This window comes from Nerophis ophidion, linkage group LG02, assembly GCF_033978795.1.
Source record: "Nerophis ophidion isolate RoL-2023_Sa linkage group LG02, RoL_Noph_v1.0, whole genome shotgun sequence".
Taxonomy (NCBI): domain Eukaryota; kingdom Metazoa; phylum Chordata; class Actinopteri; order Syngnathiformes; family Syngnathidae; genus Nerophis; species Nerophis ophidion.
This window is the reverse complement of record NC_084612.1, coordinates 11,925,932-11,953,224: the sequence shown is the minus strand read 5'-3', so window position 1 is coordinate 11,953,224 and position 27,293 is coordinate 11,925,932. Positions and strand designations below refer to the sequence as shown.

Below are 27,293 nucleotides of genomic sequence, written 5' to 3'. Positions count from 1 at the left end.
TGTGAGGAGAATTAACTTTGTTTGGGAAAATTATGTGTCCAGGACCGCTCATTTCAACTCGCCCAAGCCTGAACTCAACAATGTGGAGACAGTCACATGAATCAGCCATCAAATTACAAAGCTTAAGCTAGCAAGAACAATCCATACACCCACAACACATCTCATCCGCTTGTGTTGTTGTGAACGACATCATTGATGTAAGATTCATGTCCAATCAGCAGTACAACTTGAGAGGCTCTCTTTTTTACAGCCTCAAATTGTCTCAATACTCGTCAAGCTGAGAACCACAGCACACGTCTTCCCTTCACAATAAGAGTGCGGTGTGGCACTTCCAGTCTCACTGCGCGAACAAAATGAAGGTTTTAAAAAAGTACCTTAAACAAGCATAATATACTTGTTGTTAGGGCTGGGCGATATTGGCTTTTATTAATATCGCGATATTTTTATGCAATATTGCGATATACGATATATATTACGATATTTTGCCTTGGCCTTGAATGAACACTTGATACATATAATCAAAGCAGTATGATGATTCTATGTGTCCACATTAAAACATTCTTCTTCATACTGCATTAATATGTGCTACTTTTAAACTTTCATGCAGAGAGGGAAATCACAACTAAGTCAATTGACCAAAACTGTATTTATTAGGGCTGTGAATCTTTGGGTGTCCCACGATTCGATTCAATATCGATTCTTGGGGTCACGATTCGATAATATATCGATTTTTTTCGATTCGATTCCCGATTCAAAAACGATTTTTTTTCCCAATTTATAATGATTCTGTACTCATTCAATACATAGGATTTCAGCAGGATCTACCCCAGTCTGCTGACATGCAAGCAGAGTAGTAGATATTTGTATAAAGCTTTTATAATCATAAAGGACAATGTTTTATCAACTGATTGCAATAATCTAAATTTGTTTTAACTATTAAACAAACCAAAAATATGACTTATTTTATCTTTGTGAAAACATTGGACACAGTGTGTTGTCAAGCTTATGAGATGCGATGCAAGTGTAAGCCACTGTGACACTATTGTTCTTTTTTATTATTTTTATAAATGTCTAATGATAATGTCAATGAGGGATTTTTAATCACTGCTATGCTGAAATTATAACTAATATTGATACTGTTGTTGATGATATTAATTTTCGTTTCAATACTTTTGGTTTGTTCTGTGTCGTGTTTGTGTCTCCTCTCAAGTGCTCTGTTTATTGCAGTTCTGAGTGTTGCAGGGTCAGGTTCCGTTTTGGAATTGGATTGCATTGTTATGGTATTGCTGTGTAGTGGTTTGTTGGATTGATAAAAAAAAAATAAAAATCAATTTTTTTCTAATTAGAATCGATTCCGAATCGCACAACATAAACGATTCGATTCGTATTCGAATCGATTTTTTCCAACACTCCTAGTATTTATTAAATACTCTTCATTCTCTCACGGGGGACTTTTTAAACGAAAGAACAAATTAATAGTGTTGCTACCTTTTTGTAGTAACACTTCTGCTGCATACTTTGTATCTATTGATTGATATTTTCATTAATAGATTGCACAGTACAGTATATATGACGTACAATTGACCACTAAATGGTAACACTCGAATACGTTTTTTAACTTGTTTAAGTCGGGGTCCACGTTAATCAATTCATGGTACAAATATATACTATCAGCATACTACAGTCATCACACAGGTTAATCATCAGAGTATATAAATTGAACAGCATATTGCTGTTGTCTGCTGAATATCTTCCCACTTGGAGCCAAACCACCGCCAGATGATGGACCCCCTGCTCTTTTTGTTGGGCATGTATTGTTCTTCCTCCATTTGTGATAAGTTTTGCACCATCTCTCTCTCGCTGATCGGCGAGAGCTAAGACGCTAGACTTGCGAGAGTATGTGACGTATGTAAGAAGGCGGGCTTGTCTTCCGTATCTGTCAGAATGAGAGAAGAGGACGAGTGAGAAACGCCTTTTGTGTAATGCATGCAGCTAAAAGCAACTGGACCTGCCTCAGATAACGTTAACCATGCTAACGTTAGCTCTTGGCGAGAGCGTGTGACGCTACATGCACGACAGTATGTGACGTATGTAGCAAGGCGGGCTTGTTTACGTCTCTGTGAGAAGGACAGACGAGAAGGAGTGAGACAGGCCAGTAATGTAGTGCACGCAGCTTAAAGCAACGGTGTGAGAACATATAATCAAATTTTACGATATTGTCATTTTCTATATCGCACAGAGACAAACCTGCGATATATCATATATATCGCCCAGCCCTACTTATAGTACTTATTGATACATTTACACAATGATTATGCATTGACCCAAAATACCCGTCAAAATTGTCCGAAAAAGTACTGTGAGGATTTTTGCATTTAACTAACAAAACATTGTATTACATTTCATTTGACACAAAAGCACACACTCTATGATGGTAAAATAAGTGTAAAAGGTAAAAAACGGATTTAAAAACCATTAAAACTGAAAAACTGAATGTTATTATTTTTATATTGCTATTGTCATTTAAATTAATTTTTAGTACAAATATTATTTTACTTGTGGTTAATTTGTTATTAATGTATTCCCATCGTTTTCTTAAACAATCCTTAAAGTTGAGTTTTGGTGGTACAATAAATACTCATGTTTTTGTATAAATGAATAATTGTGTCATTAATTGTGATTACAACATCAATCAAAAATAATCGTGATTATTATTTTTGCCATAATCGTCCAAACCGCACCGAAAATGTTGCCACCAAAAGACTTTGATCAGAGAAAAAGCACTGCCAAAACAGAATGTTGACAAGCGGACGCAAGACGCACACGTTGTCTGGAGCGGAGGCAACATGTATGCAATGTGGATGTACTTTAATACACCTAAGATCTATTCGTGGACAGCGATCTACAAAATGTGAAAATATTAAAAGGACACTAGCGTTCATTCGACTTTCAAGAAGAGAAATTAAGCGGCGGCTGTTATCGACGGTAAAACCAAGTCGCTGCCCGTGCCCCAACACCCTGGCTCTGGCGGCTGGAGGCTTGTGCGGGGCTCCTTGACCCACGGCTCGCACCCAACCCCACTTCTAACCCCAGTCCAACCGACCCAGCCCTTAGAACAGGGGTGTCAAACTCATTTTAGATCGGGGGCCACATGAGAAAAAAATATACTCCCAGGTGGGCCGGACTGGTAAAATCACGGGAAGATAACTTAAAAATAAAGAACAATTCAGATTGGTTTCTTTGTTTAAAAGTAGAACAAGCACGTTCTGAAATTGTAAAAATCATAATGTTGTTGTTTTTTGTATAGTTAACAATATTCTATCTTTATTTGTTATTTGTCGTTATTTATCATCCATCCGTCCATTTTTTACCGCTTATTCCCTTTGGGGTCGCGGGGGCTGGTGCCTATCTCAGTTACAATCGGGCGGAAGGCGGCGTACACCCTGGACAAGTCACCACCTCATCGCAGGGCCAACATTCACACTCACATTCACACACTAGGGCCAATTTAGTGTGGCCAATCAACCTCGCCCCAGGTGCATGTCTTTGGAAGTGGGAGGAAGCCGTCGTTATTTATATTTTCTGAATAAATTATTCGATAACGTTCATCAGTCAACTCATTGGTGTTCATTTTCAATTTATCCAGATAAAAAATTGTATAAAAATCAAATTACAGTATGTAATTTATGTAGCTTGATAATTTTCCTGATGTACTACTAACATCATGTGGTTTGTTTTGTACATACGTATATAGCAGTGGTTCTCAACCTTTTTTAGGTGATGTACCCCCTGTAAACATTTTTTTAATTCAAGTACCCCCTAATCAGAGCACAACATTTTTGGTTGAAAAAAAGAGATAAATAAGTAAAATACAGCACTATGTCATCAGTTTCTGATTTATTAAATTGTATAACAGTGCAAAATATTGCTAATTTGTAGTGGTCTTTCTTGAACTATTTGGAAAAAAAGATATAAAAATAACTAGTGATTCAATTATTGATTGATTGAATTTCTACACATAGAAGTAATCATCAACTTAAAGTGCCCTCTTTGGGGATTGTAATAGAGATCCATCTGGATCCATGAACTTAATTCTCAACATTTCTTCACAAAAAAAAAATCTTTAACATCAATATTTATGGAACTTTTCCACAAAAAATCTATAGCTGTCAACACTGAATATTGTTGCATTTCTTTTCATAGTTTATGAACTTACATTCATATTTTGTTGAATTATTATTCAATAAATATATTTATAAAGGATTTTTAAATTGTTGCCATTTTTAGAATATTTTTGAAAAATCTCAAGTACCCCTTGGCATACCTTCAAGTAAACCCCAGGGGTACGCGTAACCCCATTCGAGAACCACTGGTGTATAGCATCATCTACAAAGATACAAAAAATTGTTATTGTGACATCCAGTGGACAAATTTAGAACAGCTGTTTCATTAAAACATTTCAGGTAAATTTTTATACTTGGCAAACTCATCCCACAGGCCGGATAAAACCTGTTCGCCAGCCTGATCCGGCACTCGGGCCGTACGTTAGCACTAATCCTTGCCTCGAAGTTACGGATCGGACTTGCTGACTTCCTTGTCCTGCCTTTTTGTTAAATGCCAGAGGATCTTCACCCTAGAGATCTGCTGGGGCTATAAGTACAGCCTGTGATACATTGTACAATCAGCAGCAAGAGCCTTATTGAAAACAAATGATAAATGTATGATTATCCTGACATATCTCACATTCTTTATTGTGTTTTGGAAAAAGGTTGTAATAAACATTATTTAATTAATTTAAAAAATAATACAAAATAAAACATTTTTCAATACATATGTAAATGAATTCAGTTATAAACATTCATTCACTTTCTTCTTTCCTTCATGAATCCAAACTTTACCGCTGCTGGTAGTTTTTTCTGTATTTTTATTGTTGTATTTTCAGAACACCTTTTGGTCTATTTTTGGCCAAAATAAAACAAAAACAACAATCTAAAGTTGTCTTTTATTTTTTTACTTTTAATAGAATAGAATAGACTAGAATAGATTGGAAGTACTTTATTGATCCCTGGGGGAAATTCAGCACCACAGTTCGCTCACAATAAACAATGATAATAATAACTAATATAATATATAATATATGAATAATATAAATATATTTTACACTTGGCATGATTAATCCCATGATTTTAATAGTCCAGCCCGGGTGTGCAATGATTTTTTCTCCAAGCAGCCCTTGAGCTAAAATAAGTTTGACACTCCTGGTCTACAGCAGTGTTTTTCAACCTTTTTTGAGCCAAGGCACATTTTTTGTGTTGGAGAAATCCGGAGGCAGGCCACCAGCAAAAATCATGAAGCTAAACTCAGTTGACAGTAAAAAGTTGCTGTCGCAATTGTTGGATATGACTTTAAACCATAACCAAGCATGCATCACTATAGCTCTTGTCTCAGAGTAGGTGTAATGTCACCATCTGTCACATCACACCGAGACTTATTTTGAGTTTTTTGCTGTTTTCCTGTGTGTATAGTTTTAGTTCATGTCTTGCGCTCCTATTTTGGTGTTTTTTTCTCTTTTTTTGGTATTTTCCTGTAGCAGTTTAATGTCTTCCTTTGAGCGATATTTCCCGCATCTACTTTTTTTTAGCAATCAAGAATATTTCAGTTGTTTATATCCTTTTGTGTGGGGACATTTTTGATTGTCATGTCATAATCGGATGTACATTGTGGACGCCGTCCTTGCTCCACAGTAAGTCTTTGCTGTCATCCAGCATTCTGTTTTTGTTTACTTTGTAGCCAGTTCAGTTTTAGTTACCATGAATTGATTAACATGGACCCCGAATAAAACAAATTATAAAACTTAGTCGGGTGTTACCATTTAGTGGTCAATTGTACAGAATATTTACTGTACTGTGCTATCTACTAAAAATGTTCAATCAATCAAGTTTCGTTCTGCATAGCCTTCCCTAAACTTCAATGTCTTTTCTTAGGGGCACTCACCTTTTGTTTATTTTTGATTTAAGCATTGGATACCGTTTTACCTGGACACTGTCTCCCGCTGTTTACGACATCTACAAGCTGACACCTACTGATATGGAAGAGTATTACAAAGTTACTGAGCACCGACACTCAACAACAACGTATAATTTGCAGAGTATAATTACTGGTTTTCAAAAAATATTTTTAACTTAAATAGGTGAAATTAGATAATCTCCCACGGCACACCAGATTGTATTTCACGGCACACTAGTGTGCCACGGCACAGTGGTCTAGAGTACATTTTTTTAGTCCGGTCCGTCGTCAAAACATTTCAAGACAACTCCAAACCAATCACACACTTCTGCCTTCAAAATAAAAGCACTACACTACATCCGGTACAACTACAATTTTATACTGTGTAATATATGTTTTGTAATGTAATATTTCTACATAAATACTAATTCAACAATTGACAATCTAGTTGGGATGGTTGGTGGGAGGTTCAAATAAAGTGTTAGTTTTAGAAAATGCTCTGGTAGATATTCCCTAATTACAGAATGATTACCACGCTGAATATTCCAATGTATTAATTGTCATGCAGCGATATGAATACAATGATCTTGTACAACATTTAATGTACAGAATATTAAAAGCATGTATTCAGGTCAGGGTTTCCCACACATTCATTTATTTGTGGTGGCCCGCCACGAAAGAATTACGGCCGCCACAAATAGATTTTTCGGCTTTTGACTCGCTCGACTGCTCATAAAAGCATTGGGACTCTTCTGTGAATGGAGCTTGTAGTTACAACTCCGGTGCAGTAGGTGGCGGTAGCCTACTATGCATTGTAACTCCACCAATTGCACTTAAATCACCTGGTGGGTCAGAAGAAGAAAAAGACGACGACGACGAAGTAAAGGAATAATGGACCGACCGGATCAAAATACGACGTCTTGGCAAACATGTTCAAAAGTGGTCCGAACCTGTGCAGTGTGCAGCACCGACTCGGATTTTCTTAATTTTTATTTTCAAGCCCGGGGCAGTCGCACGCAGTAACAGTCACCTGTTACCATAACGACGAGCTAACGTGTGCAGGTTATAACCCTGTTGTCAATAAACACACGTGGAGACGGTGCTTCAGATACTGCATTGATACCGAAAGCTAAACTGTCCACTGCAGCATGTGAATGCAATGAAAAGAATAACATCTGAGCCAACCAGCTGTTAAAATGTTGTCCAGGTTAATGTTTTAGCTATTAAAGGCCCTTCATTTCAACAGGCATGTGATTTTTCCGTCTAAAGTCGGAATTTCTTTTTTTTTAAATCTCGGGGGGTAGAAGTAAAATGTAAACGATGTCGGTTCTCGAGAGAAAGGACGCTTTCACTCAAATAAAAATAATTTTTATTTTTATATTATAAAAAAGATTTTTCAAATAAAAATAATTTTTATTTGAGTGTTTGTATATGCAAAACTCTCGTTTTTTTTTGTTAAAAGTTTTTGTTCTTATTTTTTACAACGAAAAACACGTTTGCTGGAAGCGTCCTGTTTGGTTTTGGTGACGTAATGTTAATCAATTTCTGGTTGTCGTTGCTTCAGTATCGATCGATCACTCTGTCTTGAACTCACAGGCCTACTGCGTCATGTGGCTTTAATGTGCGCAGTTTAATGTCTTAATTGCTGACAGTTATGTGGTTATACTCGCTCATTATGGGGTATGTCGTTATCGGAGAAAGACGTTAATGTATTGTTTTAGTGTTAGCATTTAAGCGAGCTAGTGCTGGCGAGCTTCTCCGGTCCGTCAGTTTAGACTTAGACAACTTTTATTGATATATAATGGGAATTGTTCTGTGTTATCAATCATGGTTTTAACATAATTTTGGGGTGTATAAAATAGTCAGGAAGTGTCATGAATACAAAGGATTATGGGTATTTGTTGTGTTGCGTTTATGTTGTGTTACTGTGAGGATGTTCTCCCGAAACGTGTTTGTCGTTCTTAATTGGTGTGGCTTCAAAGCGTGGCGCATATTACTGAGTGTTAAAATTGTTTATATCACAACCATTAGTGTACTCTGTGTCACCCAGTATGCCTTGCGGTCGTGTGGGTGTTGCCGCAGAAGCCACACACAACATGATGCTGGACTGACAAGCAGATCGTGTATGATGTAGAAGGCGGCAAAGCCAATGGCTTCATAGCAAGCACTAATATTTAATATCTGGGTGACTGCCGGCAGTCATTCAAGAGAATAATAGCGTCTCCGATTGACTTCATCGCTTTATGACACGGGTCTTAAATGGCTCTTTGAATGGCAAAGGATACTGATCCCAGAACCATGTATATCAAATGTCTCCGGATGGTTCAATCGCCACCCTAATTAAAATCTATTTTTTCGTCATGTCAACCGCCCGACCCGCGATTTACCCGCGGACTCCGCGGATGAGACCACAAACCGCGCATTTCTAGTGCCTGGTATGTTAACGTAACATATTATGGTAAGAGTCATTCAAATAACTATAACATATAGAACATGCTATACGTTTACCAAACAATCTCTCACTCCCAATCGATAAATCCGATGAAATCTTCTTCCTCGATGTCGCTTCTAAACAACTCTGCCAACTCCAAAGGTATGCGCCGCTTCCTCTTGTCGTTTTCTGCTGCATATTTCACTACGTCCAGCTTGTAATCTGAAGTACATGATCTCCTTTTCGGTCCAATTTTTGTTCATCCCTTCTCAGTTTGTATAAGTTACCGCCAACGATGAAATGATCCATTTTAAAAGCTCCGGCAGTAGCATATAGCAGTTAGCATTCTTTGACCCACAGTGCACTTCTGCCATGACCCTCCCCAAGCGGAATTCTTATTGGTTGACATGTGTGTGACGATTGCTGACGTGTGTGTGACGATTGCTGACATTTTCTTGGTCTCTTCCGCGAATTAAATAAATAATATTATTTGATATTTTGCGGTAATGTGTTAATAATTTCACACATAAATCGCTCCGGAATATATGTCGCACCTCCGGCCAAACTATGAAAAAAACTGCGACTTTTAGTCCGAAAAATACGGTAAGTAGTGTCCAAACAGGAAAAGTTTCCTCTATTCTCCTACCTTAACACGACACATCGCTCCACCCCATATGAAGTCATGCGGCTCTTGCTATTGTGACATCTAGTGGACATATTTAGAACAGGAGTTTCTTTCAGTCAAAAATTTCTGCTAATTTTTGTACTTAGCAAACTCATCTCATGGGCCAAATAAAACCTGTTGGCAGACCTGATCCGGTCCGCCGGCCAAACATTCGACACCCCTGATTTATTGGCATCTACCAGTTTTTTCAAGAGATTAATTTATTTTGACAGGTCTTAAAAAGGGTGCCATCCTACAAACACGGTTATCATATTTTAGGGTCGACACGTGGTATTAATTCATCATTACTAAAACTGAGTTGTTTTTGTCGTAATATGTGCAGCAAATACACGGTTTGAAAAATGTCTCTAAAACAAGAATACTACTACAAAGCAAAGACTGGTCAAATAGTGGAGCTTGAGAATTAGGATAAGAAGTGGGTGAGGTAAGGTGGTTTGAGCATGAAGACATTTGAAGGTGATAAACAGGAAAGAAGCTCTCAGAAGATGGTTGAGGGATTCCCTGCCCTCATTAGCATGTATCCAATATAAGAGGCATAGGCCTGTAAATGATCCTCATAAACCCGTCTGGGCACCATTGTTTACCGTGAAAAATACATAGTAGAAGCTAGTTACCACTTGTCGGCCTCTGTCTTGGTCTAAAAGGTTCAGCCTCGGTGGGCTGTCCTTACCTATTTTCCAATCTGTCAGTCACACGCACAAAAAAACAAATCCACCTGTCGACCGGGGAGACCGGGCTGATTAGGGCCACGTTACAGCTGTCTGGGCCTGTCTGGGCGCAAGAAGCCAGCCAGCGCCCCCCGCTGGTGATGGAAAGCCCATTAAAGATTCTCATTTATCAATCAATCAAAGGAAAGACTGCCTCTGTGCACTTTTGTTGTGCAGTGTGGTTACAGTACATGACATTCCAAGGCGGCGCCTGAACGACGCAGCCATTAATGTTGCATTATGTAAATTCTAATGGGCGCAAACATTTCATAAGTTACAGGCTAAGTGTGCTGCAATTTAACGCCACTGACTTTCACTTGGCCCCTATGAAGAATGTCATCAATTAAAGCAGGTGTCCCCAACTACCGGCCCGGGGACCGGCACCGGTCCGTGACGCATTTTCTACCGGGCCGCACAGTAGAGAACATCGACGATAAAGTTCGCAACTTTTGGTCGCTAATAAAAAAGCCTTGCCTTTACAGGAAGTAGCAGACGATGTGCGCGTGACGTCACAGGTTGTAGGGCTCCTCACATCCTCACATTGTTTATAATCATAGCCACCAGCACCAAGAGCTATTCGGACCAAGAAAGCGACAATTTCCCCATTAATTTGAGCGAGGATGAAAGATTTGTGGATGAGGAAATTCTGAGTGAAGGACTAGAAAAAAAAAAGTTTAAAAAAAAAGGCGATGCAGTGGGAGCGATTCAGATGTTATTAGACACATTTACTAGGATAATTCTGGAAAATCCCTTATCTGCTTATTGTGTTGCTAGTGTTTTAGTGAGATTAAATTGTACCTGAAAGTCGGAGGAGTGTGGCTACGGGTGTGTTGACCGCGAGTGTCTCTGAGGGAAGTCTTGCAGCTGCAGCAGGACAGAAGCTCCTCTGATGTCTCTGGTAAGAGCCGACTTAATATCACAATTTTCCCATCCAAAAACCTGCTGGTTGACGTAGAGAAACATGTTAGCTTGACCGCTCTGTGTTAAAGCTTCACAATAAACAAAGAAACACCGGCTGTGTTTTGGTTGCTAAAGGCAGCTGCAATCCACCGCTTTCCACCAACAGCATTGTTCTTTATAGTCTCCATTATTAATTGAACAAATTGCAAAAGATTCAGCAACACAGATGCCCAAAATACTGTGTAAGTATGCGATGAAAAGAGACGACTTTTAGCCGTGTGTGGTGCTGGGCTGAAATGTCCGCTTCAACTAATAACGTCACAAGCACGCGTCAACATAAGCGTCATCATTCCGCAATGTTTTCAACAGGATACCTCGCGGGAAATTTAAAATTGCAATTTAGTAAACTACATCGGCCGTATTGGCATGTGTTGCAATGTTTAGATTTCATCATTGATATATAAACTATCAGACTGCGTGGTCGTTAGTAGTGGGTTTCAGTAGGCTTTTAAATCATTCATAACGGAACGCATTTTCTCTACTTAACTTTGGCCAGTCCCACCAGACACACCAATAAGCTTGTTCATAGATGTATTATAAAACTCCTAATAGGAAGTCGCCATTTGCTATGTTTGTTACATCTCTGTTACATGAGACAATGCACATTAATAAACATCCATCCATCCATTTTCTACATATAAAATGTAAAAGTGCCGAAACGTAGTCAACAGCTAGGTTCCATCTGCAGTCCGCGGCATGTTGATGACCTAAGATCAGGGCAGATCAGGAACAAAGTGACCAGAGTAGTTAAAGTGCATAGGCAGATGGAGAAGTGCTAAATTGTTGCATATAATAATTCTGCTAAAGGAAATAAATACACAGCTCCTTTGAGACTTGGACTAAACTTAGACTTCATTTTTATCGTCATTCAAATTTAAACTTTACAGTACAGTTAAGAACAACATTTTGTTGCATTAGCTCATGGTAGTACAGGATAAAAGACCAATAAAGTGCAGATTTAAATAAATAGATTACTGTACAAATAAATATATTGCACTTTTGCATTTTCATCCATGTTTATGGATGTATGTTATATTGTCTTTATATTCCGTCGAGTTAATCCGTTTTTGGGGGGAATTGAGGGGATTGTTGTGATGCGTTCAAGAGTTTTATGGCCTGAGGGAGGAAGCTGTTACATAACCTGGAGGTTCTGCTACGGAGGCTGCGGAACTTCTTTCTAGAGTCCAGCTCTAAAAAAAAGTCCTTTATGGGGGCGGGAGGAGTCTCTGCAGATTTTCTGAGGCCTGGTCAGGCAGCGGCTTTTTGCGATCTCCTCGGTAGGAGGAAGAGGAGTCCTGATGACATTTTACGCTGTCCTCACAACTCTCTGCAGAGACTTCCAGTCCGAACCACTGTGAATACTACTTTGGCCTTGCAAGTTAAAGTGCTGGTATTATGCATATCGTCCAATTATATAAGTAGTTAGCAATAACGGATGTATTTACGCTAGGAAAAATTGACCAAAAAAGCAAAAATCTGTGTAATTCTAATTTAATGATTAATTGCAAAAAAAAAAAAAAAATAGTTTCTTAGTTCAAACATTAAGTATCTTGTTTTTGCAGTCTATTCAATTGAATATAAGTTGAAAAGGATTTTCAAATCATTGTATTCTGTTTTTATTTACGATTTACACAACGTGCCATCTTCACTGGTTTTGGGTTTTGTACAAAGTAGCAAATACAGTAGGAAGGGGATTCATTTTTTTTGCAAAGGGAAAAGTCCAGGGGCTCTCTTTAATTGAATGTCATGGTGAATTTTTTCATGTATTCATTTTTCATGCACTTATATGCAATATTTATCTGCCACATATGGAAATAATGCCTACATTAAACCGGTCCCTGGTGCAAAAATGATTGGGGACCCCTGAATTAAAGTAATGCCTAATTTAATTCATAGTTGCACGGCCCAAAATGCTTCTTTTATTTTTATTTTTGATAGGGTTGACTGCGTCTCTATCTTAGTGCTTAGATTTAACCAGTCACCTACATTAAGAACTGGAATGTCCTCTAAAAAGATTGACAAAGTTGCCGGGGATACTCTTAAAGGGACACGCCAGGCTGGCGTAAGGGGGAGAGTGTTCTTGTCAAAAAGATGAAAAGCGCTACGCCTTTAAGAGGGTTGCCTTTCCTTTTCCTCATGCCCCCCCACCCCCCACCCCCCACACCCCCTCACGCAGACACTCCTCCTGTGAGCATTGGCGAGGCAGCTCCTGTCCCTTATGTCTCTTTGTGGCGAGCACAACAGACTTTGTTCCCCCCCTCTCTTGCATCGCCGCGGACGAGGCGCAGGTCCGGGGAGGAAGACACCTCCGGGTGCGGAACTCTATGCAACTCCCAGGCAAAAGTCCAAAAGAGGAGGCAGAACTCAAGAGCCGGACGGAAGAAAGACTTAAGAGTGGACGGATTGGACTGGAGTGCTTCACTTAAAGGTGGAATCTTCTTCATACGTGTTTGCATTCTCTTTGGAAAAGTTTGAGGGGCGTATGAAATTCAGAGTGTTTGTTTTATCTTTATCTGTCCCTTAGAGCACTTTCCTAACAGCGCTATGAAATGAACATGCTCTTTAAAGAACGTCTAGCATGGTCCAGATATTGCTTTTTTGATTCACCAGCCAGGCATTTATCTTAGTTCGCCAGCTCTTTTTCGAAGGGTCTGCATTTAGGACTGCATTGATATTGCTCGGAGGGGGGAATGACTTTAGCGCTAGAAACTGGAGAAAAACAAAAAGGTCAAAAAGATGTTGAGTTAAAGATTATGGACTTTTAGTGAGGCTTCGAAAGGACAGGAGCAATGTTCACAGGGGACGGAGTTGTCAGTGGTCATTTCTTGACCAGTGGCGCCTTCAAGCCTCACCCTGGACTGGAAGTAAACCCGACCACACAAATGGAGAACGGGCAAACTTTTGGGGCATATCCTCCGTACCAGGCTCAAATTCACACCAATGCCAGCTTGCCCAAAGTGGCCGACAACGTTTCAAGTACCTTTAAGGCGCCGACATCCTTAACAGCCCCGCCGCCTGCTCTCAAACTGGGGCAGGAAGGCTTCAAGAAAGTCTGCAGGACTGAGGAGAACAGTCCATGTCCCTTCCCTGGACTGGCCTCTGGGGTACTGGAGATGCGGGTGAAAGAAGGGAGTAAAATCCGCAACTTGATGGGGTTTGCCATGGCGCGGATACAAGGCGGAGACGCGAGCGGCGGCAGTCTGAGGCAAGTGGTCTTCACCGGATCGGGGCGCGCCGTCACTAAGACTATCACCTGCGCTGAGATCATGAAGCGAAAAGTGGGCTCCCTGCACCAGCTGACCAAGTTGCAATACAAGGTGGTGAAAGAGGTGTGGGAGAACACCGACGGGGGGACATCGGAGATGACCGTCCACAGGACCGTGCCCTCTATCAGTATCCTCCTCTCCAAAGACCCTCTGGACCCCCAGGAGCCAGGCTACCAACCACCCGAGGCTCTGGGTGCACTGTGGGAGGAGAGGGACGGCGGCACGCAGTCAGCATTTAAGAGACCTCTCGCACCTTCGCCGCTCAGCAGTTTCCCGCTGTGCAAGCGGGTGTGTTCAGGAGAGGGGATCACCGTCCACCCCCCGCACTGACTGGATGTCAAACAGTGTAGAGGTGGTGGGAGGGGGATTGGATCCTGAGAGTTCATTTGGAGCTGCCCTCCGCTCAAGCACAACGCTGAGACAATCATAACAGTCACTCAGACAGAACAGCGCTTTCTCACAAGACTTAGGTACCAACTGCAGCCTTGGGAGGTCAGTCAGTCCGGACGGGACGTTTTAAAGCTTCTGTACTTACTTAGGGGCCACAAGTATGATCATATAAACCCCTAAACAGAATAAGTTTACCTTTAAAGATAGAGAAACAAAAGCAGAGTAACTGTTTTGCGGCCATAGGTACACGCTTTTCAGTCGAGCCGACACCACAAAGACAAACAGCCTAAAAGCCATTGCTGATAAGACAATTTGTATTTGTCTAAATATTAAATGTTTTATTCTTTCCCCTTCCAAATGGAAAAGGCTCTGCTGTATTTTATCTATTCCCCTGCATGAGTGAATTTGCAATTGTTGTTGTGCAAAGTGCCAATGCTGCCATGGGGATATAGAGACCGATTCTGATACATCACACTGAACAGAATGCAAGTCTGGAAAAAGACAGGTTGTCTTAAAAATGTACACAAAGTGGTGGTACCATACAAGGGCTGCAGCTATTGATTGGTTTCTTTGATCAATTAAGTAATGGGAGAAAACACTTTGGTGCGTACTTTGGGGAAAATAGTTGAAAAAAAAATGTTCTGCTTGCCATAACCTTCATTTTTTTCTAATAAATAAAATACAAACATTGAAATTGCTTTTTTTTAACGTGTGCATGAATAAAACCTCCACACAGGTCACAGCACAGACCCGCCAGCGCTCACATGTGCACTGAATTGCAGCGGCTGAGCGAATACTATGTCTGCATATTTAGAAGTCTGGGCCCTCCATGCAGTTCAGAGTTGATCAATTTGTATGTGTTACATTCATTAAATCGTTAAATGAAGAAACATAATATAAATCAAAGTGTCTTTCTAATCAAATTATTTGCTGTATTGGAATAATTGTTGCAGGACTGAACGAGTGAGAGCTTTTCTTCCCATCACTCACACACACATACGTGTGCGCACATGCACACGCACACACACACACACACACACACACACACACACACACACACACACACACACACACACACACACACACACACACACACACACACACGTAACCTGTCTATAAAGTTGCAAGCAAGAGATACATTTGTGTTCAATGAAACAGTCATTAAATAATTGTGAATATCATATACTTTTTTATTGAAAAATACCTGTTATTTTATTTAACATATTTTTCCGACAATAAGCCGCTACTTTTTTCAAACGCTTTGAACCCTTGGCTTGTAAAACGGTGCGGCTAATTTATGGATTTTTTTTTGATAAAAGCTATAATGTTTTGTATTCAACAAAACAGTTTTCAGATAACACAAACAGAGAAACGGAAAAGGTGTGTTAATGTTTGCGCTATAGCACCATCGTTTGGACGAGTTTCCTCACTGCATGTGCTGCAAGTTAAAAAATGTACTTCCTGTTTCACGCCTTGAGCTGGAAGTAAAACAGTCCATTGCGTTTCTGCTCCAAAGGATTCTTCATTGATCATTCCAAGCAACGTTTGTAAGTTTTACAATAGACCTAAAACAATTCACACTTACTAAACTGTCCCATGTATGAGATTTCTGCAGGAGTGTTGTCATGCAATTTTGTGCGTGCTATCGTAATGAAATCAAGCTAGCGTTGTTACTATTAGCAAATATGCCAACACGTTTACTATTGTCTGTGTTAGTATTTTTAACTTACAATGGCATTTTTTTGTATTGTTTCAATTTCGTAAATTCACTAAAACGTCACCGGGGAGTAATTGAGTCTGTTTAGCTGGTTGGAGAGCTGGCTTCCGCAGCTACTGCCCCGTGACGATGACTTCTGTTGTTTGATCAGCTGTTTAAATGCTGTGTGACAGTCACTGTTTGGAACATTTTAGGCAGTGGTTTTTAACCTTTTTTCAGTGATGTACCCCCTGTGAACATTTTTTTTATTCAAGTATCCCCTAATCAGAACAAAGCATTTTTGGTTGAAAAAAAGAGATAAAGAAGTAAAATACAGCACTATGTCATCAGTTTCTGATTTATTAAATTGTATAACAGTGCAAAATATTTTTCTTTTGTAGTGGTCTTTCTTGAACGATTTGGAAAAAAGATATAGAAATAACTAAAAACTTGTTGAAAAATAAACAAGTGATTCAGTTATAAATAAAGATTTCTACACACAGAAGTAATAATCAACTTAAAGTGCCCTCTTTGGGGATTGTAATAGAGATCCATCTGAATTCATAAACTTAATTCTAAACATTTCTTCAAAAAAAATAAATCTTTACCATCAATATTTATGGAACATGTCCACAAAAAATCTAGCTGTCAACACTGAATATTGCATTGGGTTTTTTTTAGTTTATAAACTTACATTCATATTTTGTTGAAGTATTATTTAATGAATATATTTATAAATTATTTTTGAATAGTTGCTATTTTTAGAATATTTAAAAAAAAATTCACGTACTCCTTGGTATACCTTCGAGTACCCCCAGGGGTTCGCGTACCCCCATTTGAGAACCACTGATTTAAGGTATGTTAATAAACATTGACAAAATATTTCGTACCTGTATATATCTGCGGCTGATAGTCCGGTGCGGTTAAAACATGTAAAAATATTTTTTTCTTCAAAAATGTTGTGGATGTGGATTAAATACAGGTGCGCTCCATAGCTTGGAAAATACGGTACACGATTTGAAAATAAAAAGAGTTAATATTTGTCTGATTTTTTTTTCCGTTTAAAAAACATTTGTTTAAAAACAGGTAGCAAACAAAAAAGATAGTCTTGTTTTGTGTTCTATCATTTTTTTCTGACTGTAATGATTAATCAATTATTTTGATGTTTGGAAAAAAAGTTTTGAATAATATTCTGTTGCTCCAATTAATCGTTGAATGGGTGTTGTAAAAAAAATAAATGATAAAATACGGACTACATTCAGTGCCAGGATTTCTAAATATGCAAACATAGTTTCTACACGGTCGCGCAGTGTGGGTGCAGTGATTGATGTTATTATTATTAATGCACACATGGTGAAAGTGTAATTTCAATGTTAATCATTTGCATTTATTAGGAAAAAAAAGGAAGGTTATGGCAAGTAGAAAAATAATTTGTGTACATTTGTTGTCCAAAGGCTAGAAATAGTCTTTTGTCTGATAACTTTAGCCCTAATTTCATCATGTTTGATGTAATTAGAATGGCGCTCCGAAGACATTGTAAAAATTCAAAATAGCCCCCCAAAAGGACAAAAGGTTGTGCCTGTTAAAAACACATCAACAATTGCATCATTGGTATTCCTCTGAATATTTCATGTTTTCTTTACCTCCCCTATATGGAAAAAGTCTGTGCTGTACATTATCTTTTCCCTCGCACGACGGAATTTGCAAAGCCGCAATTGAAAAGAAAACCCGGCGTGCTGATGTCATGATAATGACGAAGGGGAATGGCAGTAAACTTTTGGATGTGGCGTGGAAAAAGCTGATTTAATGACAAAGCTGTTGATAAGGCAGCTGACGCTCCTGAACCGGCCTAGCCTGGCGGAGGAGCGCCCGGGGCCAGAAATACAGGCAGCGATTATCATTAAGATAACATAACATCACACAAACAGTGCAGGGAAGGATTAAAACTGGGGTTGACACACTCCCAGCCTGCAGGCCTACATGCATCCTTCACTGTTAGGTGTGCTTAAATCTCATTATATTTCCTAAAAAGCTGCCTTAAACAAAACACAACTGATGTTGAAAATGTTATCTTCATAATGACAGTCTTCTTTTTCCGCACTTAATCCACCGTGCCTTTTGGGGATAATAACTTAGACAAGTGGAAGCTTTTCACCATTGATCTTAATGAAAATCTGTAAACGCAGATGTCAGCACGCTTAAGTAAATTAATCAAAGTGACTTTGTAACCGCTGCAACAAAAAAAAAGGGGGGGGGGGTTGTCTTTATTCACATTTCACCGACACTTGCAGCAAACTTAATGATCAACCTTCCTGCACCCAAGGTTGAGAAGGAAAAGCTGCGACGCCCGAAGCAAAATGGCGTGTCCTCAAGGCTACCTGGAAGGTTATCGCCGCGGGGTCGCCGCGTTATCGTACAGTTAACAGCTTTTCATCCGTGAGCCTATAGGACAGTTGCAATGCAGGTCAAACAGATAAGTACACACTTCCAAATCCGGCTCCATCTAAATCCTGGCGAGAGAGAGAGAGAGGGAGGGTGGGGATAATTAGGGGGTAACGGCGTAGCGTTAACAGGAGTGAGAGTGCAGATAAAACACAGTGACAAAAAGTATTATCCCGGAGCTAAATCTGATGTGGCTGCAATGAAAAACCGTGCGGACAAAGAGTGTGGTAGGTTATTCAAACCTCAGAGTCAATTCCAGCAATAATATTTGTTTACAAAGAGAAAGTCAAGATGGATTTAGAGGAAAATCCTTTGACACGCACAAAAAAACCTATTGTTTTTCTCCCCCTCTCAGATAGCACATGGTATTCAAAAAAGAGCATGTGTCTACTGGCACAGAGATTGTTGTGTTGTCCATTTAGTGGTACGCCAAAGAATCACTTAATTAAATATTCAAACACAGTGTTACTGTTCAAACTGTGTGTAATGTTACAGTGACCAAAAATATTAACTATACCTGTTAAATAAAACATCTTCCTTGTTTTTAATGACTATTTATGACTATTATGCTACTATATTTTAATGTTGGTCAATTAGTTTCCTCAGTTCCCAAACGTTTATTGAGTGTTGTTAAAAGAAAAGGTGATGTAACACAGTGGTGAACATGCCCTTTCCCAACTACTTTGGCACGTGTTGCAGCCATGAAATTCTAAGTTAATTATTATTTGCAAAAAAAAAAAAATTTTATGAGTCTGAACTTGAAATATCTTATCTTTGTAGTGCATTCAATTGAATATGGGTTGAAAAGGATTTGCAAATCATTGTATTCCGTTTATATTCACATCTAACACAATTTCCCAACTCATATGGAAACGGGGTTTGTACATGCACATGCATCCTCTGCTGTCGCCATTTCGAAATACCAAACTCAAGACCAGGGAAGTTGGCAAGTTGAGTAAATCATAAATAAAAACAGAATACAATGATTCGCAATTTTTTTGAAACTTAAATTCAATTTAATAGACTGCAAAGACAGGATGCTTAACGTTCAATTTGGTAAAATTTGTTCCATCAATCCATTTTCTACCGCTTATTCCCTTTTGGGGTCGCTGGCGCCTATCTCAGCTACAATCGGGCGGAAGGCGGGGTTCACCCTGGACAAGTCGCCACCTCATCGCTGTGGTAAAATTTGTTATTTTTTGCAAATATTATCTCATTTGGATGTTGATGCCTGCAACATGTTTCAAAAAAGCTGGTACAAGTGGCAAAAAAGACTGGGAAAGTTGAGAAAAGCTCATCAAACACTTATTTGGAACATCACACAGGTGAACAGGCTAATTGGGAACATGCGGGTACATACAGGTTTTGGATTAACATATGTTGCCATCCAAACAACGTCTTTTTCATGGACGCCCCTGCTTATTTTAGCAAAATAATGCCTACCCACATTCTGCACGTGTTATAGTGTGGCTTCATAGTAAAAGAGTGCGGGTACTACACCGGCCTGCCTGTAGTCCAGACCTGTCTCCCATTGAAAAGGAGTGGTGCATTATGAAGCGTAAAGTACGACAACGGAGACCCCGGACTTAAGCTGTACATCAAGCAAGAAAGGGAAAGAATTCCACCTGAAAAGCTTCAAAAATTGGTCTCCTCAGTTCCCAAACTGAGTGTTGTTAAAAGGAAAGGCCATGTAACACAGTGATAAAAATGCCCCTGTGCCTACTATATTGCAATGTGTTGCTGCCATGAAAGTCTAAGTTAATGATTATTTGCACAAAAAAAACAAATTTTTCAGTTTGAACGTTAATTATCTTGTCTTTGCAGTCTATTCAATTGAATATACATTGAAAAGGATCTGCAAATCATTGTATTCTGTTTTTATTTACGATTTACACAACATGCCAACTTCACTGGTTATGGGTTTTGTACAAAGTAGCATATACAGTAGGAAGGGGATTCATGTGGCCCTATTCGTCGCGGTTTACCTGATACATAAAATGTGACAAGTTGGGGGACGGGGTTGGGGGGAGGATGGTGCACTATCCACTTTAGCTACAAGACGACAGTAGTCTGTTGAATATCTTGAAATGTTTTTTGTAGCAATTTCAACTTTGACCACAGCCTCAGTCCGCCCTGAGGTCGGTAGGTCGTGAGTTCAAACCCTGGCGGAGTCATACTAAAGACTATAAAAATAGGACCCATTACCTGACTGCTTGGCACTCAGCATCAAGGGTTGGAATTGGGGGTTAAATCACCAAAAATGATTCCCGGGGGCGGCCACCGCTGCTGCTCACTGCTCCCCTCACCACCCAGCGGGTGATCAAGGGTGATGGGTCAAATGCAGAGAATAATTTCGCCACACTCTGTGTGTGTGTGACAATCATTGGTATTGACCTTTAACTTTAGTTATGTAGAATGGACTTCCACAATATTATGTTAGACCCCCTCGACGTCCATTGCTTTCGGTCTCCCCTGGAAAAGGGGGGCGGGGGGTTGCTCACATATGCGGTCCTCTCCAAGGTTTCTCATAGTCATTCACATCGACGTCCCACTGGGGTGAGTTTTTCCTTGCCCTTATGTGGGCTCTGTACCGCGGATGTCGTTGTGGCTTGTGCAGCCCTTTGAGAAACTTGTGATTTAGGGCTATATAAATAAACATTGATTGATTGATAGACTGGCGTTTTCCATGATTTTCAGCAGACTGCATTGCAAAATGATCAACCCTCCCACACCCTACTTCCATATACTGTATCCCTTCCCTACTGTAGTTGAAATGTATATCCGGCAGTAAATGTCAGAGTTATTTGGTGACAAACTCCAAGATGCAGAGATGGAGGCAGGCATGGAATGTGAAAACATGATTTAATTAAATACTAAGACAAAAACAAAACCAAAAGGGTACAAACACAAAGCGCGCACGAGGCGGATAATCAAACAAAAGGAGCTAGCCTGGGAGCTAGAAAACAACGAACAGGAGCTTAGCGTGGAAGCTAGCGGGTAGCGAACAGGCAAACAGAAGTCATACTTGTATAATGAAAAATAAAACGAAAGAAGGGAACAAAAACAGTAAGCTACAAACATCAACTGTATATAGCTTACCGCTACGCTGCAAAGACAAGGTACGACACGACAGGAGCGATAACACATCACAAGAGCGACTAGACGTGACATCGACAAGACAATACAATGATCCAACAACTGACACAAGACAAAGTAGGTACAAATAGGAGCAGGCTGATTGGCAAGTGGTGTGGCCAGGTGCCAATCAGCCGCAGCTGAGGAGGAACACAGCACTCAGGGAACAAGACAGGATGCTGACAAAATAAGAGCACTAGACAGGAAATACTAAACACAGAGGAAACAGACAAATGCAGAGGAAAAAACTAAAACAAACAAACTGTCAGTGGCAACTCTGACAGTAAGTTCGCTATGGAAGCACTAAAATCGACAACATGGCTGACGGGGAAAAAAACGATGTCAAAGTGGAGGCACGAAAATAAAACCGCCCAAAAAAACGGTGCATCATGGAAAAATGGTCGGAAAGCGAATACAAGATGGTCTGTAAAACAATCTAAGCAAAATTTTGACTAAAGAACTACAATTACATGTTATGTAGACCACATACAAGTGTTTTACATGGAGAAAAAATATATATAATATGATGCCTTCCAATACAAGTTATTGGTAGGAGCTGTAAGTTGGAACATTTTGCTTCTCTTTCATAAACAGAGACGTCAGGCCGATTTATGTCTCCTTTAACTGACTCGAGATTGAGCTTATGAAGCAGCACGGTGCGAACATTAGCTTCCGACAACAAAGCCGTCCGAGGCACAACAAAAAACACAAAGGCAATTCCTCGCCTTACCACCCGATTCTCTGCACGCTAGGAAGAAAGGCCATCATAACTTTTGTTGGTAAAAATTTACACCCGCACTCGCCCAACTTGTTTATGTGCCCCGGACCACACTACGTTATGATAGTGTAACATAAATATTTGACTGAAACTGTTATTTTTATTGATTACATTTATACCTGAGAGTTTTGTTAGACGCTGAAGTGGTGCCAGCTCACTATGAAGAAGATATGGCCACCGCAGCTCAGAAGATACTTTTTTTTTTACATCTTTCCACAGCCAGCACTTTCATTAAGAGCTCATCAAAAAAAAACAAGAGCACATTACTGCTTTTATGATTAAATCGTTGTGCGTTACACCCTGTCTTTTGGAACATATTGCTTGTGGATGTGTGAGTTTACTTTTTTTTTTATTATTATTTTAAAGTGAAGCTGACCTTTAATTCTCTACAAGTGTTTCTTTAATGGGATGAAAACAATAACATGCTGGCAAACTCTACTTTAAATGAAAGCAGCTCCAGAAAAATGTGTTATGGTGTTTACTTTAGTTACTCGGTAAAAGCATTTTCAGTGCCATTATCTATAATAACTTTGTCAAAGTATGGTTTGGAACTCAAAATTCAGTTCAGTTCAGTTCCAGTTTATTTCGAACGTGCATACGATACACATAATGCATCACACAATTCCAGTTGTTTCATTGCAGCACGTCCGAAAAGGAGTAGGAAGAAGCAGAGCTTATTTACCCCAACCCTTTTTCATACCCTGGCAATTTAATGCAATGTCCTTGTTCTCTGTAACATAACAGTGAACACATACATAATAAATATTTTTACCATAGTAAGCATACAAATATTAAATACATAAATAATCTTTGTCTCAATAAAAAAAAAAAAAATTGGATCGAAGACCAAAAATACTCAGGAAAAATCACTTCTTAATAGTCTATATACCAGCATCAATGCTAAAGTTGGGACAACATAATCACAATTCAAGGTGAGGGAAATAATCCATTTTTAGACGCATCGCAATTTGGACATGGACAATTATAAAATCGATTAGTGAACGCCAATAATTGATATTCAAGTAATGCAGGGGGTTCCAAGATGTGGCTGACTGCAGCAAGCTACCTCACCAAGACATCCGACCAGTTCCTTTATTATCAGGAACTTGTAGTTAGTCCAGGTTTGCACACATTTTCATTACTTTAATAAATGTGATGGGAAATTGTTTATTCCAAATGCACAGTTTTTAAAAGTTGCAAGTGATAAACGCTTATTTGGAAAAATGTAAAGAAATGTAAAACTGCATCAATATACATAAACTATCGATCCGTTGTGGTGAAGAATGAGCTGAGGCGGAAGTCAAAGCTCTCAATTTACTGGTCGATCTAAGTTCCCATCCTCACCTATGGTCATGAGCTTTGGGATATTACCGAAAGGACAAGATCACGGGAAAAAGCGGCCGAAATGAGTTTCCTCCGCCGGGTGGCGGGCTTCTCCCTTAGAGATAGGGTGGGAAGCTCTGCCATCCGGGAGGAGCTCAAAGTAAAGCCACTGCTCCTCCACATGGAGAGGAGCCAGATGAGGTGGTTCGGGCATCTGGTCAGGATGCCACCCGAAAGTCTTGGTACCTTGGTAGGTGTTTCAGGCACGTCCGACCGGGGAAGACCCAGGACACGTTGGGAAGACTATGTCTCCCGTCGGGCCAGGGAACGCCTCAGGGTCCCCTGGGAGGAGCTGCACTGCAAAAACTGAAATCTAAGTAAGATGAAATATCTCAAATAAAGGTGATATTTACTTATTTTCCTGTCTAATAAAATAATTCTTCTCACTAAGCAGATTTTATGTTAGAGTCTTTTACTTGTTTTAAGGGTTTTGGTCCCTAATTATCTCAGTAAGATATTACAGCACGTTGCTGACATTTTACGACCTATATTGAGTAAAACATGCTTGAAACTAGAATATCAACTGTGGCAAAGCTGTGTCATCAACACTCACAAGTATAAAACTACTTTTTTAAAGTAATAATCTCTTATTTCAAGCATGAAAAAAAATCATGACTGACATAATTGTGTCTCATAATTAAAACAGATGACAGCCAAATGGACTTATCTGTTTTATTTTCAATGAAACAAAAGAAAACACGTATTCATATAGTAGTACAGTTGGCACAGTACAGCAAACTGACAGTTAGTATTCTAACATTTGACATTTCAAACAATTTTGAACAGAAATAGTTCATGCACATTCAGATAAGTTCCTCAAAATTACAATAAATTTTTTTTTTGGGGGGCCGGCCTGTTAATATGCGCACTAATTGACTGAAAGAGTACGCACTTGGCGCGATGATGTCATGTTATGAATGGGAAAATGCATTTTTAGACTACATGATTTGCCTGAGCGGCTAGTAGACCCCGGAAGTAACAAGCGGTTGTCTTGTTGCCTTTCTATTAGGAACAATAAACTAGTTTTTAGTATAAGTTTGCTGGTTTCAAGAAATGTAATGCCGAGCGCATAACATTATGTCAAGATAATGGCACTAGCATTTACTTCATTTAAGAATATTTTTCAACATATTAAGCAAAAATTTCTCTTTTTTTCCACCAAGAAAAGAGCACTTGTTATTAGTGAGAATATACTTATTTTAAGGTGTTTTTGGGTTCATTGAGGTTAGCCAATTTTACTTGTTTTGGAAAGTCTTGACAAGGCAAATGTTCTTGTTCTATTGGCAGATAATTTTGATTACCGTATTTCCTTGAATTGCCGCCAGGCCGCTAATTAATTCAAAACCTCTTCTCAGTCCTGCGCTTACCAAAGGCATGCGGTAAAAGTAAGCATGCGCTAATTATTTTAAAACCTCTTCTCACTCCGGCACTTACCAAAGGTATGCAGTAAAAATTTGAGTGTGATGTAAGCTTGGACCTTAAATCCTACTGAATAGCTCTTAATCTTCTTCCCTTTATGCGATTTCAAATTACCGGTATTGAAATCAGCCTCCTCCATTTTGAAAATGATGACAGGGGAAGTGTCACCTGTGACACTTCACGAGTTTGACCAGGCGGTAATACTAAGCATGTGCTAATTATTTTGGGAAGCGAGTTTGAACCGGCAGTAATTCAAGGCAGGCGCATACTATATGCCCTGCGGCAATTCAAGGAAATACGGTAGTTTAAGTAAAATACCCCTCATTTTTGTATTTTTTTTCTTGTTTTTGAACACTGACTTTTTGCAGTGTGGACGAAGTGGCTGGGGAGAGCGAAATCTGGGCTTCCCTGCTTGGGCTGCTGCCCCCGCAACCCAACCTGGGATAAGCGGAAGAAGATGGATGAATGGATAACCATATACTAAAGATGCAGCAATTATCGATTTTTTAATCAAACCGTAGCTTTTTAAGTATACTATTGTGGGACCTTTGACCCTTGCTGAAAAATACTGTAATAACTAAGGGTGTAAAAATTAATCGTTACAAACTGAAAACTGATTTTAACTTTAGAGATTTAAATACATCGTTTAGCGAGCACCTGGATCCATCTATATCATTTAGGGAAAGTCATGAATCGGTCGATTCCGGCTCTGCTACAACATATGGCTGCTCCAATCTTGCAAGGGTTCTGTGATGACGCAATACGAGAGTAACGTTCTCGATTGCGACTGACAACAACAGAGCAACATGGCACACAGCGCTTCAAAAAATGTACAAACAATACATTCTTGAATCTTTTTTTTTTCCACCAGAATGGTCACTTGGATAAAAGTAAAGCCATTTGTAACGTTTGGAAAGCAGCGGAAAAATAGCGGCTGCACAACTAACTTGAGCACCCACCTGTTGTGACGGCATGAAGACACTTGGGCGGGCGATGAGGGAGCTAGGGATGCTAAGGCTAGCAGATCTACCAACCGGCGAGACAAGGACACTGACTTGAAAGACTTCCAGCCCCAAGTTAGCCACAACTCTGCGAGGCAATCGCAGCATCTACTACACGGTTCATTGTGCTAAAGATAAAGATCTAGCTGCACAGTAAATTTGAAGTATTTGAGCTTCTACACTGAAGCTGCTGCTTGGTTGACGCGGTGGCACGTAATTGTACTAGGGTTGTACGGTATACCGATATTAGTATAGTACTGCGATACTAACAGATCATATTCGGTACTATACCGCCTCTGAAACGTACCACTCACCCACCCACGGCCGTCGTCACGTCGTGTCTTTGCTAGTTTACGAGCAGACGAGCGTGTTCGGCAGCGCACAATCACAGAGTACTTACAAGTAGACACAGTGAGTAGACCATGGGTGTCAAACTCTGGCCCGCGGGCCAAATCTGGCCCGCCGTGTAATTTAATTTGGCCCTTGAGGCAATATCAATTTAGCATTAGAGCTGGCCCGCCGGTGTTATACAGCGTCGGTGCCGCTGTAACACCGTATTCACCGCTAATACTCATACTTGCCAACCCTCCTATTTTTCCCGGTAGACTCCCAAAGTTCAGTGCCCCTCCCGAAAATCTTCCGCGGCAATCTCCCGGGGCAACCATTCTCCCGAATTTCTACCGATTTCCACCTGGACAACTACAGTATATAGGGGGCGTGCATTTAAGGCACTGCCTTTAGCGTTCTCTACACGTCCGCTTTTCCTCCATACTAACAGCCTGTCACATAATATTTGTGGCTTTTAAACACACACACAAGTGAATGCAAGCATACTTGGTCAACAACCATACAGGTCACACTGAGGGTGGCCGTATAAACAACTTTAGCACTGTTACAAATATGCGCCACACTGTGAACCCACACAAAACAAGAATGACAAACACATTTTGGGTGAACATCCGCACCGTAACCCAACAGAACAAATACCCATATT

At 39.8% G+C, this 27,293-nt stretch overlaps 1 protein-coding gene and 1 long non-coding RNA gene across 3 annotated transcripts in view; one reads left to right on the top strand and one right to left on the bottom strand.

The window, feature by feature from the left end:
- Positions 1 to 18,613, bottom strand: part of LOC133536691 (uncharacterized) — a 162,550-nt gene extending 143,937 nt beyond the window's left edge. The window contains exon 1 of one of the 2 annotated variants that reach the window (XR_009802535.1): positions 18,414 to 18,613. This is a non-coding gene — a long non-coding RNA (uncharacterized LOC133536691). Of the gene's footprint in view, positions 1 to 10,627; positions 10,766 to 18,413 lie in introns of those variants that run through there. The other variant, XR_009802536.1, reaches the window with a different exon arrangement.
- Positions 12,967 to 15,304, top strand: LOC133536675 (ribonuclease P protein subunit p25-like protein). The gene has a single exon (XM_061877281.1). The coding sequence runs from the start codon at positions 13,579 to 13,581 to the stop codon at positions 14,383 to 14,385; it is 807 nt and encodes a 268-aa protein (XP_061733265.1). The 5' UTR covers positions 12,967 to 13,578; the 3' UTR covers positions 14,386 to 15,304.
- Positions 18,614 to 27,293: the final 8,680 nt, after the last annotated feature.

Bases quoted from the DNA above. Each gene is read 5' to 3' on its own strand.
- LOC133536675 (XM_061877281.1), top strand. From the start codon at position 13,579: ATGTTCACAGGGGACGGAGTTGTCAGTGGTCATTTCTTGACCAGTGGC.